Raw genomic sequence first — 16,340 nt, forward strand, 5'->3', positions numbered from 1 at the left:
AAAATCAGCCTGGGACCCAAGAGGCTTGCGGTTTGAAACTAGTCTTGGAAAATGGTTTACAGATTGAGATAGGAAGCTCAGGTAGTGCAGACCTCCACACCCACGTCAGCGTACAATGGAACAGAAGCAGTGTAAGAGCCAGTAAAGAGCTCTGTCAATCCACAGGAATTCTTTGCACTTTCTTATTTAGTATTTTTCTTTTCCCACTTCTAACTCAATCAGCTGATGATGTTTCCCCCATTTACCTCACCCAGTCGATTATGCCCCAGCCTCTGTTAACCAACCAGTCACCTCGTCGCTGTCAGGACTCAAGATCCTCATAGATTTCCATCTGAAGGCTCACGTTTCTTCAGATGTTCACTGCCACAAGTATCTAGACGCCATCAGGGAATGTTCCCATGACTCCCTCCAAAAGAAATAGTGATTTCACAGTGGGGTCTAATTTCTAATTTTCATGGATATTCACAGTAGCTTTTCCTATATGCTTCAGCCATGTCAGATATATTTATTTGATTAGTAACAGTCAATAGCTTCCAATATTGTTGTATTTAAGTCAATGCTCAATGCAGCACATATGAATTACGAGTGTGTGAGTGTACATGTAAACAGGGGTGTGTTGTGTCTGCGGCCATGCTCGTGAGTCCACACACACTGATGTCAAATTAGTTTGTGTTGTCATGTGTGATACACCGCCACTCTATCCATCCATCCATCCCTCCAATCAGGAATGTTTGTTTTTTTGTTTTTTTTTAACCAAGGATCTATCATCATCAGGAGAATACTCCCACCCTACCACCTCCCTCCATCCTTGTCCCAGATAAACAGCCGTGGGACTTTAAACATGGCGCCCGGCCGGCGTGTGACTGAGAGAATGGGCCAACTGGTGGCTTCAGTGGCCCGGGGTCGCCCCCACCCCTCTTATCTCCCTGGCTGGGTGGGTGGCATATGGCGGCCCAGGCAGGGACCCCTTTGGTGTCACACACACACACACACACACAAACACTGAGAGACACACAGAAGGCCTGGAGCCACCCAGGCTGGGCCCACGATCGCCGTGGGAGACATGGTGTCACCAAGCCTCTGACAGAGGAGGGGCTGTGCGTACGTTTGCTGAGTGTGTGTGTGTGTGTGTGTGTGTGTGAGTGATTCCACCTTGGAAGCAACCCCCCCACCCCAATCCTGAGAACGTCGGCCGCTGCCCGCCACCACATCCCCATGGTGACTCCGCTGTTGTCTCTGCTCATCAAAATTAGAGAGATTTACCTCTGCATGCACACACAACACATGCACACACACAGAGCCAACAGGTGGCAGGCCTTGCTCAGCACAGCAGGCCCACTTCAAAGGTTAAACATACAGCGGACCGCCCACTCTTTCTCTGCCGCTCTCCCAAGGGAGAGCGAGAGAAAGTGAGAAGATGAATAGGAGAGAGATAAAGGGCAGTATGAGCGCGTCCATGTGGGAGCATGCTGTACAATATAGCATGTACCTGGTGTCACTGTGTGCACACAGCTCACACTTCAGAGTGAGTTACATGTGAGTTAAAAGCATAAGTAAAAACAGAATGGCCTACAGGCCGGGTCGCATACTTTTTGACTGTTGCTAACAGCAGATGTGAACGAAGGGACCTGGGTGCCAGTGATCTTACCACAGATTTTAGCATCACAGTCATCAAATGTTCAAGGATTTTCACACACAGATAAGATAAGGCTGGCTCTCTCAAATAGATATCACCTCAGAACAACCGTGACATGCAGAGCACCATCTCAGCACATCCAGCTTATCAGGAAGAAGACGTTGAGGCTACAGTGGGCAGTGGATCACCAAAAGTGGAAGACGTCACATATTTTCTAGATGGTGTAAATCTGGTGCAAACAAAATAACCCATGGCTTTATCCTGTCTGGTATCAGTCGTGCTGTCTGCTGCCTGTGGTGCAACAGGCTCAGTCATGTTTTCTCAGCGTTTAAGAGCCTGCTAGTTACCAAAACAACATCATTTGATTGCCGCAGTCCGTGTTAGTAATCTTGCTGATCAGGTACATTGCTCCCAGGCCATTTACCACTTTTCCGATGCACATCTGGTAGAGCAATCCATCCGCATCTCACTGTGGAGTCACCTCTGGGATAAAGTGAAAGGGGATGTTTTTAGCAAATGTACACCACTGAAACACTGACCCACTCGTGCACACACCTGATACACCCCTCAATAAAATTTCATCGTTAAAATATGCCCCTGTGGACTCGTAAGAGTCACTCTGATTGTCTTCTCGGCCATAAAATGACGTGAGATCCCTCCGAACGGCTGAATGTATGCATGCGTGCGTTTTAATATGTGAGTGTCTGCATTTGTTGTGTTGCCATGCCAACTCAGTGTGTGTGAGGGGCTGCAGGTCACAGTGTTGGCCTGGCCTCATGTTGCCTATAAGCTGATAAGAGCCAAATAGAGAGGACGGATCTATGAATTCTCTCTCTCTCTCTCTCTCTCTCTCTCTCTCTCTCTCTCCCTCTCTCTCTCTCCCTCTCTGTACGTCCAGCAGCCTGCCTGCTTCCAGCCTGTCTGGTGCCAAGACTCAGATTTCAGAATTTCCTTCTACAAGCCACATTTAGAGCAGCCAGCGTACTCTCTCTCTCTCTCTCTCTCTCTCTCTCTCTCTCTCTCTCTCCCTCTCTCTCTCTGTGTGTGTGTGTGTTTGTGTAACTTTCTCCTCTCACTGTCTGCCTCTCTGACCCCCACCACCCTGCTTTCTGTGAGCACTGTCCTTCTGGTGCCGCTCTTCACCTTTTCTACGTCTCTCTCTCTCTCTCTTTCCCCTCTATCCATCTACCTTCCTCCAGTTCTTTGTTTGTTTTATGGGACTTGACCTACGCAGACAACCAATGCAATACATGTCATCTAATATGAATGGTCATTTGTGCCTGTGTGTAATAAACACGATTAGACACACACTAACATGCGGCAGAGATTTATGTGTTCTCGTGGCAATAAACTAACCTTTGTGAGGAGTTTGGAAAAAGGGGGGTCCTGTTAGCACACAGCTGACCTTGTGACATGCAATGTGCAATGGCATAGGATGGAGTTGGGGTGTGAGGCGGAGCAGAGAGAGAAAGGTGGTAGAAAGGGAGATGAGAGGAGGAAAGGAGGCAGGATGTGTTAAGGAAGAAGAGAAAACAGAGAGAATCTAACTGATTTTTGGCACAAAAGCGCCTTATTGTACACTGTTTCTTTGCCTTGAAGCTCTTTGGGACAAATATGGCGTGCCAGCGTCCATATATAGTTGCATTTAACATTATTATATTGTTCTTCATTATCAAAATATCTTTCTTCGTGCTGCTGCAGCTAATTTGGGCAACAATCCCTGTAATGTCTTTCTCCGGGACCTACATGCTTCTGTACATATGCACACTCACATATAAACATATGCCTGTGCGTACCACACAACGCAACACAACGTGTAGCTTTACACTGTTTCTGCCTGTGTGTGTGTGCTCTGAAGAAATTTTCCATTGTTTATAGTTTAGATTAACGTTATCTTTATTTATAGATGCTGGAAGCTCGGGCCAAGAACATTTTTTTCTGCTGACACTCAAGTTCCCATTTGTCTTAACTATTCCTGCATTACCCAGTCAGGCTGAAAAATTAATTGTTTTAAAAATAGTGGTTTTCCCTAATTTTTTCCCCAAGTTGCATCAGTATGTCAAGAGTGGGCAACACCACATGGAGGCAAATCCAAAATGTGTGTGGGAGAGAGAGAGAGGCAAGAAGAGAAAAAGAATAGAGACAAAGAAAAACGTGGGAGGGACAACAAAAATGAGACACAAAATGACTCAGAATCAAAGGAACTTCATTGGTGATGCTGAGAAAGAAGAAAACATGTATCCAGTCCAGATCCTGATAAAACTGAACCCCCAGACCAAGACATGTGTCTATTAGCGTGGATGATTTCATTGGTACCTCACCAAGATGTTCAGATTTGAATTTGGAAATCTAATCTTATTGACAGTTGAGTCAGATGTGTGTGTTTCCATGAGTGTGTGTGTGTGTTTGTGGTTACTCCTGTACTGTTGAAAACAGATTGGATGGATTCATTCTTTCTTACAGTTCTGACCATGTCATTTATATTTTGCTACATAAACTGGGAGTCATCAGACTAAGCAACATTTTCCACTCCGCTGTCAGTTTGCAGATTTGCTTTGAAGAGAGAGATTTCACTCTGCCTCCTGCTTTTATGGGCTGTTATGTGCATACATGTGGCTGCCTCTTAGCTTGCACAGAAATCTCAGAATTTCTGTGATGCTGGAAGCAATAATTTGCTTTTAAATTTTCCAAAATCGCAGGTCTTTCCCATCTTAACTTTCAGTCAAACGCTCACTGTCTAGACTCCGTCTGCGTATTTTTTATGTAGTCTTTGTTTACATGTGACTCACTGTCTGGAGAACTAAACTGTTTGCGTAAACAGGCTGATATAACTAATAAAGCGGATGCTGTGTGTATGCAGTTTGGGGGTGTTGATTGTTTGTTGGGCTGATGCAGTCTCACTGTAGCAGGCTGGCTGTATTTGATGTGGGATTGATCGGGGGCCAAACATGGAGTCTGGCTTTTGCTAGAGACTTTGGTTTCCCAGAACAACTGCTTCCTGTTTCCCAAACCTGGTAAAAGTGTAGTGAGTTGTTGTGTGTGTGTATGTGTGTGTGTGTGTGTCGATCATTAGGTATAGGATGTCTAGCTTTGATCTCTGGTCATTTATTCTGATTAATGTAGCAGTGGTAGATCAAAAGCAGTGCCTGAGATGATGAAGGTGTTGATGATATCGTCTACATGTCTGGTATGTACCACTCATGCCTTCCAAACGGTTGCGGTAAACTTGTCATTATAATCCTTAAGATTTTCGTTCACACCCCATGTTTAACTCACTTTAACATAAATATAACATTTTTTCAGCAACAGCCATTCAATGAATTGTCATTTTATAATTACTAAGGCTAAAAGATTAATCAAAATATTATCAAAATCGCACTATGACCAAGTGGAATATCCAAATCATGCAATCAGCAATTTTTGATAACTGACATGATCATAATTTTTATATATTTTTCAGTGAAAATGATATGCAAGACTTACCATTCCCACTAAAATCATGACTCATATCACAGTATCTGCCAAAATAATCAGAATATGATTTTTCTGCATATTGTTCAGACCTAATGATTACCTCTCTATATGGTAGTATTTATTATTAGTGGTGGAGTCCTCCATTCAGGCTCTGGATTCAAATTGTCTTCCTAAGTGTGAGGGACAGGAAATGATGCACGCATTCAATCCAGCTCTCCTAAATGCCATATCAGAGCTGAATTTCTGCTAATGTGAACATGTCCTACAGGAACACATTTAAAGCATTTAACTAGTCAAACACAGGGTGGCTTTTATTGTGAAACAGTCACAGGAAACTAAATGCATTTATCACTGAGGTTAGGTCATCAAAATTGGTCATTACGGTCATCATCATGGTCATCAGCTTACAGTTGTTGCTGAACACAGTCTCTTTCTAATAAACTCTGTTTTGTACTTGGTTATAGTATGATTTTGTCTTGCCTTTTCTCTGTCTTTCATCTTTCTCTGGGGGAGAGGGCATGTCATTGGGGAATGACATCCCAATCTCACATGTAGGATGCAGCATCTCTTTGAAAGTAAAGACACATACACACACACACACACACACACACACACACACTCACCCCACACCATGTTATACACTCCCTAATGTCGTCAGAGAGTGATGGGGCACCGTCCTGCCGACAGAAAAAAGTTGTCTGTTCCATCTCAGGCAAATAACAATAAGCCTGGGGCTGGATTCCAATGGGCTTTCTCTTTGAAATGGGATACCGGCACACGCATTACAAATATATCTCTTGTTTTATCTTCCGGGCCAGGCCCATGGAAAAATTATTCCAAATACCTGCCGCGCTTTATCTGGAACCCTGGAATAGGTTAGGCCCAGCCGGGAACACGAGGATGTCTAAAATAAGGCCTCTATTACGGGATGGAGTGGAGATGGATGGGACAGAGCGGGAAGGGACGGGGATCGGGGGTATTTTAGGTGTATCGGCCCTGTGAAAAAGGGCTTGTTGCGGGGGCTTGGAGCTGCTTTAAAGTCTACTATGTGGGCCGCTGTCAGCTGTTGTACAAACTGCATGTGTTGGGGGAGGGTTTGTGTGTGTGTGTATGCGTGCTCGTGTGGGCTCACACGTCCATAGCGGAGCGGGAGTATAAATAACATTTTTCCTACAGATGTTCTCACCTTGACAAATCTGTTCTTGGCCTGCGTGATACTTCTTGGCATATGGCATGATGGCCCAACGTAACTCAACCTTTATTTACTTTCCTCAACCTCTCCATGCCCCTGTTCAAACCATTGCTTTTTAAGAACAACATTTGCATTTGTGGTATTTTCCGGAGTGACTGATAATAAGCAAGGATTTCTCAAGGACTTGAACACGGCACATGGCCACAGGCAAACGATTCATATTCAAATTATGATCTTTTGGTTACTGCAAAGTCTTCTAATGACTAGTTCAGCAAATGCTTAAAGATGTAACTGCTCCCATTCAAAGCAAATATGATTCTTTTTCATCAACATGAAGTGAGTGTGGGGACTTCTGATGGGGTGCTACTAGAATAACTGTCTATTTCACAAAGATTCCTTGATTATGATCATGGGAGGCAGTAAGGAGATATGGGTAAAGAGCCAAAAGCCAAGAGCAAAGGGAAGGAATGGAGCAGAAAAAGAGAGAGGGGAGAAGATGATAAGAGGAGAAACAAGTTCGTAAGATGTTCGGAGAGAAGGCAGGAACAGAAGGAGAGAGAGCTGTTGAAAGTGCCTCCTTGAGGAATTCATTTATCTCTGTGCTTCTGTTTGGTGGCACCCATCACGGAGTCTGTCACCATCGCCTGTAGAGTCCTGCTGACATCTCCTTCAGCAGTTGAGCGTGTGTGAACACCAAGCACCAGACTTACCCCAGAAACACAATGTCATCGACATAGTTCCCATGGCAGAATGGAGAGGGCCAGCATAGCCCTCATACCAGTGATGCCAAGAGATGCCGAGACTTTTAAAACTTAAGAGAGACGACGTTACAGAGCAGCACTGGCAAACTGGCTACCAGGCAGGCATTACCAGTCCAGAATGACTCATATGGCACCTATTGAACTGACAATGCCAGTGTGGTGCTCATCTGGCAGATCAGTGGTTCTGAGCGAGGCGTTTGAACCCGCTTCCCAGGGATTCCCCTTTTCATACCCAATCATGATACTATCACCTGTTACCAATGAACCTGTTCACCTGTGGAATGATCCAAACCGGTGTTTTAAGGGGTCACAATCCAAAAGTCTCCACGGCCACTGCCATACATACTGTTAAATCAACACTAGGCATTAAATGTGTTTCAGCAATTGATATGTGGAGCTGATGTAGATGCAAAGTGAGTCATGATGGCTGGGTGCTTAAAACAGTATTGCCACATTCAGCCCTACAAGTGTCTGGTGCTGTTCTGGAGCCAGAATCTAAACCTGTTTGCTGAATAAGCTGGAGAGTAGAAACCAGAGCAACATTGATTTTAACCACAGTTTACAGGTAGCAGTATCAGTTAAAGGTATACTATGCAGGATTTTCCTTAAAATGGACTCATTAAAAATGATCCCTCTCAATCATCACTCATAACTCACCAGAAATGTGTGGTGATGTATTTATCTGCCTGTACTTTCTTCTTATTTTGCTGTGGTCGGGACATTTCTCCTTTGGGCAGTGGGCCCCCAGCCAATAAGAGGTCAGGAGCTTATTTCAGGTTATTGTTCTTTGTTCTTCCACCGTCGTAGAGCAAAAATGCTTTTTGACTCACAGCAACAAAAATTTGAATTATTAATGTAATGAGGCAAGTTTGCTCTAAGCTTAAGAGAAGAGGACAAACTTTTTTTGATGCTGTTCTTTTGGCCTTGCACCTTAGTGTTTGTCTGTGAGGGCGTAATAATCTTTAGAGACGTAAACTCTTATAATGGGTTTGAGATCAAGCCTCACAGGGTCCATGTGCTGAATCAAATGTCATATTGCACTCTTTTCTCTCACCCACAATATCCCTCTTGTCTCTTGCCCTCCAATCTCTCCTCCAGGGCTGACACTGCCAAGATGACGCAACCCATGAGGGGGGACCAGGCCCACCAGCCGGCCCCGGCCCGCAAGTCGGCCAGCCTTTCCTCGCCAAGCGCGGCTCGCCGCCTATACCGCAACTTGTCTGGAAAGTTCCGTGCGGGCACCAACCCCCCTGCCCTGGAGGACAGTGTGGTGTTAGGACGGGGAGGAGACAAGGAGAGGCTGCGCAAAACCACCATAGTAAGTCAGAGAGAGAAAGAGAAGGAAAAAATAATAAGCCCAGGAACATCGTAGTCTAAAAATAGCCAGGGAAAACATATAGAGTTGGATAATATGAGAACCTCAGGTAGTAATGTGATACACCCACCCATCTAACTGTTGTAGAGCAAGACAGAAACAGTCTGCATGTATACACTTCATGTAAACTTTCTTTGTATGCCAGTTCCAGAGCAATGAAGCGTTGTTTGAAGCAGTGGAGCACCAGGAGTTGGACTTGGTACAGCTACTTCTGTCCCAGTACAGTCTGGAAGAGTTGGACCTCAACACACCAAACAGTGAGGGCCTCCTGCCCCTCGATATTGCGATCATGACCAACAACGTGCCCATGGCCAAGCTGCTGCTGCGAGCTGGTGCCAAGGAGAGCCCCCACTGTGAGTAGAGGAACACCACGTAACAGTAGTACCTACCCGGTCACAGTGGGTGGAGGACATGGTGCTTTGTGCTTCTGATATGAAGAAAACTCTTTTTAGCACACTTGCTTCAAATTTATTTCTTCATTTTACTGCATAGCACCAACACCCACGTGCTGGATTGTGTTTATTTTCTGTGACTGATTAGCACAAAGGAGTAAAACCCAAAACATATTTTAAAGTGAGGTCACGCAAAGCTGAAAAAGATTATTTTTAAGCCTATTGTTACAGTCCATGCAATTGCACAAAGATAATCACTACGTAGAAGCTCTATATATCTTTTTATTTCTGAAGAAAATATTCCAAATCTCTTCTGGGGTCATCTGTACTAATAAGAGCAATGTTTCTCTCATGTAGTCAGTCTTGTATTGAATCATATTTTTTCTTTTGACAGCTTTTCTTAAAAGAACTTTGGCTCACCTACAGGTGAATCCCACCATAGCAAATGCTACCTTGGCTTTGAGCGGGAAGCAAGTTGATTTGCCTGATCTTTTAGCCAATCAAATCTTGTGTAATTCGTGGAAAAGCCAAAGCTAGTTGTCTTCTGCCAATCACAACTTGTACCGTTTACAAGTTATGATGTGAGTGAGGCCCAAAACCACATCTCTCACTTACTGACAGATGTGGAACCATTTTTTTTTTTATATGGAGATTTCAATCTTTAGCATAGCTCGGAACTGATACCAGACAGGGTTTGTTTGTTTTTCAATAGTCACTCTATGGGAATCAGCAACTGTTGCTGTGGAAGCCAAAGCCGCTGTCACGGCTACATCAGCTGGCACCAAAGCAACGACGCACACATAACTCATAACACAATCTCTCATCATGCATACCGGTAATGCATTCGTCCACACACTATTGACAAACTCACACATCGCTTTCTGTTTTCTGCTGGCAGTGAAAACATATTAAAGGGGATGAAGGGGTATTAATAATGATGCAATATTAGTCATCTTTGTAAGCACTTTTCACTGTCTGTGATCTGCTGAGCCTCTGCTCCCTTCCTCTGTTAATGATTAGAACTCGCCAGTACGGCTCCTAGACTGTTTGTGTTTGTACTTGCGCATGCACACACACACACACGCACGCACACGGACTTCTCCAGAGCTGAGCCAGACGTCTTATAAAGGTATCATTAAATTGAAAACACTTGAATGGAAAGTGATGTTTACTGAAGTTTGCTCTTTGATTGTGCTCTCTCTCCAGAACTCAAATAACTCATGTGAGGGTGTGTGTGTGTGTGTGTGTGTGTGTGTGTGTGTGTGTGTGTCTGTGTGTGTGTGCATATGTGTGAAGACTGAAACAGACAAAGAAAGGGAGAGAACAATAGCACATAAGGAAAGTAAAGACTCGCCTTCTGTTTCGATAAGCACATACTAATCAAACTCCATCTGAGGAGAATTGACATCAAAGACGCTGCAGACTTTTCATTGAGCTTTGAAAGGAATTGATTCTGATGCGTATTAATATTGCCATGCTTGACTGTATTTTGTGTGGTTAGCAGAGAGACAGACAAAGGGCAGACAAAGACAATCAAACAAATTCTCAAAAGCAACTTCATATTCACATTATAAATCCCTCAGTGCCTCTCAGAAGGACAAAGTCACTTTAATGTGCTGTGGAAGACTGCAGCCTTGATGTGAAATAAGGACAAATCAAGACACACGTACACACTGGTGACAGCATCTGGACCAGATTCTAGGCCTGACAGCGCTGGAAATGTAAATCAAAATGGACCTTCAACAGTTATTTCAATCCAAGTCCAATGATCCGCAGCAATAGTCCTAACCCTAAACTTAAATCTCAACTCCAACCCTTGTGTTGGCTGTTTTAAGTGACAAACGGCCTTGAAGTCTTCACACAAGAGGCTGGAGAGAACAGCAAAAGATTGACACCCTGAAGAGACACTCAGATTCAAAGAGAAGCTCACAGCCACTGCGGAGACACAGAGAGAGCCGCAGAATTAAACACCCAGATGGACATTTTGACACGGAGCTTTAAACTTACTGTCAACAGTGGAATCTAACGCTCAACAGTGGAATCTACAATGAACAAACACAGACCACACAGACTAAACACAGACACACACCAGCCCCAAACACTCCAAGAATGACCAGCCACCAAAGAAGAAGTACAGTACAGCTACTGTCCTTTGTGACCTGAGCAGCTTTACATTACCTGTTCTTTTCTTTTATTCAGAGTGATCTGCACACGTCGGCAATTTCAAGTGCAGTTGGATTTGAATCTTTGATCTTTGTGTGATGCCACCACCAGCCACTATCACTAACCGCACGGCCATGATTTGCATATTTTCATTGGGTGTTACATCTCATCTACTACACTGATGTGCTTTTTGTTTAAGTAAACATCAATGTTCATTGTTTTAGTAACACCCAGAAAAACATTCCTCGGACGGAGGCTGTGTGAGCCTGCGGTATACAACAAAAATAGATCAGTTATACACATTTTTCCACAGGTTTTGCAGAAGAATACTTTTACAATGGCAGTTTAAAACGATGCCTATGCATGTTCCCACCGTTTTGTGTTGCCTTATAACCGCATATGAAAAATACCCCTCCTTTTCTTGCCCCTCTTGCTTTCATTGCCACATTTTCTCTGTCATTTTCGAGATGATGTCATCCCTAAAGAGGGACTGCTTAGTTAAATGAAGTTTATTGAGGAATCTGCGCAGCATTTTGGCAAACAAAGACATTAAAAAGAGCCATCTGCAAAAGCAATTTGCAACATTGCAGGCAGAGAGTTTCTTGCCGTATCAGTGTAGCCATGCACATTGTTGAGGCACGTGACAAAAGTAAAATCAACACTATTTACTTCTCTAATTGAGCTGATAGATTATTTTGTAGCGTGTTTTGTTCCTGAAAACCTCCACAATGGTATAGTTTGACCGGATTTAACAGTTCTAATCAAAAAAGTGATGCTTGCTTGAGAATTTTATTTTAATTAAGAATTTTCACTGTCGTCAGTTTGCAGTATTTTTGCATTCACTCTTTGAATCTTGGTTGGAACAACAGAACACTCAAATTTATAGTTCAGCTCAGCCTTGAGCTGTATTTACCAGCTGCCCTTTTGTGTGTGTGTGTGTGTGTGTGTGTGTGAATATAAAAGCATTTTTGTGAATGTCAAAGTAGTTTGAAATAATGGAGTCACTTTAACATGTGCCGAAATGTAATGAAACTCTTCTTTTAATACAGTATGAATGCACTGACCTTTCTCTCTCTTGCTGTCTCTCTCATGCATTTCTTAGTTGTGAGTCTGGAGGGCCGAGCAGTGCATTTGGCCACATTGGTGCAGGAGGCAGAGCAGCGGGTGTCAGAGCTTCAGGCCCAGGTTGGAAGCGAGGGTCCTGCTGACCGGGAGGGGTCTGACCGGGAGAGACAGCTAAAGGCCTGGGAGTGGAGGCTCCGACTCTTACGACGCATGCAGACGGGCTTCGAGCATGCTAGTAAGGCTCCAGGATGACTTTGATGGTTGTTACTTACGTCCTTGGTTTTCATTTTTGCACCCTTTTTCTCTCCTGGCGTTCTGTCTGGGCTGAGTTAATGGCTTCCACACTGGGGAGCCCAGTGCACAACACCGCGTGTGTCTGTGTGTGCGCAAACACAACACGGCTGTATTCCTGCTTTAGTTTTTATGGGCATTTCATGACACGCTTAGTGTTAGAGTAGACAACCACCCCCCGAAAGCAGACACACACTTAGGTGCACACATTGCTCCCTTCCACCCAAACCAATCTGCACTTGAATGTAAAAAAAAAAAAGGTCAGTTTTTGTAATTAGACATACTCACATAGTTTGATGTATGAATTGATGAATGTAGTTTATGTTTACATAGCTACATTCACAATCACTACCAGTGACGTCATTGCTTCTTTTTAGTGTCAATTGAGTTGACATTAATTTGTGGAGATGGTAGATTACAAATCCAGCCTTGTTGTCTTTTCCATCCATTACTGACTGTAAATTGCTTCAATTTCACAAGCATCCATGACTTGACACTTTTGAGACGTTTTCCACCTCTGCAACTGAGCAACGCATTGTGCAACAGACCAGGAAGACTAAATGATGTCATTACATTAAGCTGCCAATTGCATGCGCTCGCTCCATTATAGTGGTTTTAATATGGAGCGTAGGATCTCCGTTTGCTTCTTACCTGTCCGTCTCTGTACTTATTTACTTGCCATCTTTCCATCTGTCTGCCTATCCAGACCCCCCGGAGGCTCCCAGTGTGGTTCGCCTGTCTGTCAGCAGCAGCACCAGTCTAAGGGTGGACTTCCAGGAACCTCTGTGTGTCAACTCTGCTGTGGTTACCAAGTACAAAGGTCAGCCACATTGCATTGCTTCATTTAGAAACAACTGCTTAGTATCACAATATGTAAAGACCTGGTGCTAAATGAGATACTAAAATTTTTTTTAAGGTATATATTGAAGATACCTAAGTTAAAACATGTTTTGTTTGTGTGAATCTGCAGTGGGCTGGAGCAGTGAGCCTTCACTCACTCCTTTACTGGGGGAGATGGTGGTGGAGGACACCACTCTGCTACAGTGCAACATCACTGGACTCACATCTGTAAGTTCTGCCAGAATCTCTGTCTCCGCCATGTTATTGGTGGTCTGTTGAATTAGTTTCTTCAGTGTGATCATTCAATCCGGAAGAATCCCATCCAAAATCCTAAATAGCTGAACTAAATCTCTTATATGGGATGCTGTCAAAAGTTAACCAGGAGCAGCTCCACTGACAATAAATTTTACAGTTCTTCTAAGGGTTTACTCATGCGTATTGTCCTCCCCTGCAGCCTTACAGAACACACCATTTTCACCTGAGTCTCTTAAGAACTACCAGATAAAAAGGATACAATCATGCATTATCTGGTCGTTTATTTCTGACAAAGCAACACAAAGAACCACTAAGCTCTCGCTTCTCCAGCTGTTGGTGGTGACGGATAAAAAATTTAAAAGCTATTCTCCCACATGAAGGCCCCTGATATTATTTCCATGCAAGCTTGAGGCGTTTGCTTAGATGACATTTGAAGGCATTTCCCATGTGCCTCTTTATTACATACATCAAACTCCACACACAATTTGTAGTCACCATCAATCCCAAATGGACCTGCTAAAAAAACACAGTTTATTTGTTATTTGTTCGAAGTCATGGCGCTTGACCATTCATAAAGAACAGTTGCAAAACAGCCTCCAAAATGATAAAAAGAGCAGCTTGGTAGCCTGCCACCTGATTTATGTTTGGCATTTTTAAGCGGGCATGTTATTGTGTGACAGAGCACCCCCTCCACCTCACCCCCCACCCCCTTTAAGACCCCTGCTGCCAGCCAAAGCTCACTCCTTGTCACATGACAGGGGTCAAGGCGAGGTCAGGAAGTGTCGGCGGCTGGTTTGATTGATCTGGCTGAGAAAGGAGAGACAGAGGCCTGCTGTCTGCGCACTGGGCACGGAGACAGACAGGGCTTCAAGATAGACCCTTCACCCACAACACACACACACACACACACACACACACACAGAAATGAAGACAGACAGGGATCTAACAAGAGAGAAACAGATGCACTGAACCACACACATACATATGTATACATATGTGGTTTACAGACGCTGTTCTTTGGGTTGTAGCTGTGTACTGAATGTGTGGCGAGCTTTTGCCTTAACTGCTATGTGTCCTGTCCTTACAGGGGACCTATTACTATGTCCAGGTGTCAGCCTACAACATGAAGGGCTGGGGGCCTCCACTAGTCTCCACCCCTGCCTGCGCTGCACCTTCCAGTAAGTCTCCATCATGCGCAAGCATATGTACATGTTCATGTGTGTGTTTGGCATTAAGCGAAATACAAAACAAGTTAACAACCAAACAAGAGCCCTGAAGGGTTTGGACGGCCTCACTAAATTAACACCAGTGCAAAATAGTTTTAACACAGGACTTGTATGTGTGTGTGTGTGTGTGTGTGTGCACGTGTGTGTGCATGTGTGTGCGTGAGAGATACAATCTCTCTTGAGCTTTCCCACACATAAAGGGACTTGGACAATCGCATCATTTCACATCCACTCAATCGATTTGGTTATTCCAACGTCATTCTGGCGTTGCTTTGACATCATTAGGGGGGTGACAGCTGGACCCTCCTTGGCCAGCAGGCTGGGTGGGTTTTGGGACCCCCTCTGCGGACGTCAGTGTGTGTAACCATAGCCTCAGGATGGTGTTTGGGGCTGGCTGGCAGAAGAAGCTGTCTGGGTTCAGCCAAGAAGTTAACCGTGAAGTCATGTGCAACAACAGCTGAGGTGTTGACTCACCACAGCAGCTCTGACCCTCTCTCTCCCTTTCTCTATCTCTCTATCTATCTGTATGTATGTATGTATCTATACTTGAGGTTTTCTAATAAGTTACAAATGCCACATTGAGGACTTTGAAATATTTTCTTTTGTATATAGTTTTTATGTTTTGGCCATATAGTCTAAGAGTCCATTTGGTGGTTTGTCAGTAAATCAATTCATTTATGTGAAGTAATTAATTCAGTGTATTGATTTATGAGATGAGTTTCATCCTTGCTGTTTGCGTGCAGCATGTAAAGTCTGCACAGTTGGTACAGACTTACTGTAAGAGAGGGAACATAGGTACTGTGATTGTGTGCGTGTTGGCACACTTCGGGCACATCTGGGGAACACATGAACATGTTTGTCCTCATCAGCACACCGTGTTTTTCAGTAAGCGTGTGTGTGTGTGTGTGTGTGTGTGTGTGTGTGTGTGTGTGTGTGTGTGTGCGTCTTCATTTTAGGAGACTGGGCTTTCCCTCTCTTTTTTTTCTACTGTCCACCTCCCTCCCTCCCTCTCTCAGAGCTAATTTCGATGTTGCGTGTTTGTGTTTTCCATTTGGGCCTACCACTGGAAATATTTGCATGTCTGTGCTGTAGCACGCGGCGCGGCCCCAACAGTGGGGGCCTTATACCGGGCCGTGGACGCCCATTAAAGGGCCCGCTTGTCCTGTCGGGACAGGCACCTTTCCGGGAATAGAGCTCACCGTGTTTCAGCCCCACGCGCCCTCCGGGGGGCTCCAGGAGAGGGAGTTGGGGTGGGGGTGATGGGGGGTGGGGGGTGGTTGATGGTGGTAGGGGGCGGGTTATCGCTGACACATCCTCCAGTGAGCAAGCAAGGATGCTGGCTTACTTACACAGAAGGCAGAAGGTGCCGAAGGATCGTCTTCTGCAGAGCTGGTCATCTATGAGGAGGGTCGAGAAAGTGCCTGTTTGTCATACAGTGAACAAAAAGTTTCATTGTTTTTGTGATGGCGTGTTTCTAAATGTGCCTTTATTACTGGGAAGGAGGAACACAAAGAGACACAGGGAGGAATAGAAACAGTCAGAGACAGAGGTTGTATCACAATAACTGTATGTTTTGCTCTTGGAGGCGCAGCGGGATGTGCGTTGTGCTACTTTTCTCACTTTATGTCACTGGAGAAGCCACCCTATGTCTGTGTGTCTGGGTACATGTG

General features: G+C 44.4%; 1 protein-coding gene across 2 annotated transcripts in view; it reads left to right on the forward strand.

The window, feature by feature from the left end:
- The window catches only part of ankfn1b (ankyrin repeat and fibronectin type III domain containing 1b), a 104,926-nt gene that overhangs the window by 75,611 nt on the left and 12,975 nt on the right, over positions 1-16,340 (forward strand). For both annotated transcript variants that reach the window (XM_076760690.1, XM_076760691.1), the window contains 6 exons: positions 8,162-8,381; positions 8,584-8,791; positions 12,096-12,293; positions 13,056-13,169; positions 13,320-13,417; positions 14,532-14,622. In XM_076760690.1, the coding sequence (XP_076616805.1) occupies positions 8,162-8,381; positions 8,584-8,791; positions 12,096-12,293; positions 13,056-13,169; positions 13,320-13,417; positions 14,532-14,622 (929 nt within the window). The remainder of the gene's footprint in view (positions 1-8,161; positions 8,382-8,583; positions 8,792-12,095; positions 12,294-13,055; positions 13,170-13,319; positions 13,418-14,531; positions 14,623-16,340) is intronic.

Source organism: Chaetodon auriga, chromosome 20 (genome assembly GCF_051107435.1).
Source record: "Chaetodon auriga isolate fChaAug3 chromosome 20, fChaAug3.hap1, whole genome shotgun sequence".
In the NCBI taxonomy this organism is placed as follows: Eukaryota; Metazoa; Chordata; class Actinopteri; order Chaetodontiformes; family Chaetodontidae; genus Chaetodon; species Chaetodon auriga.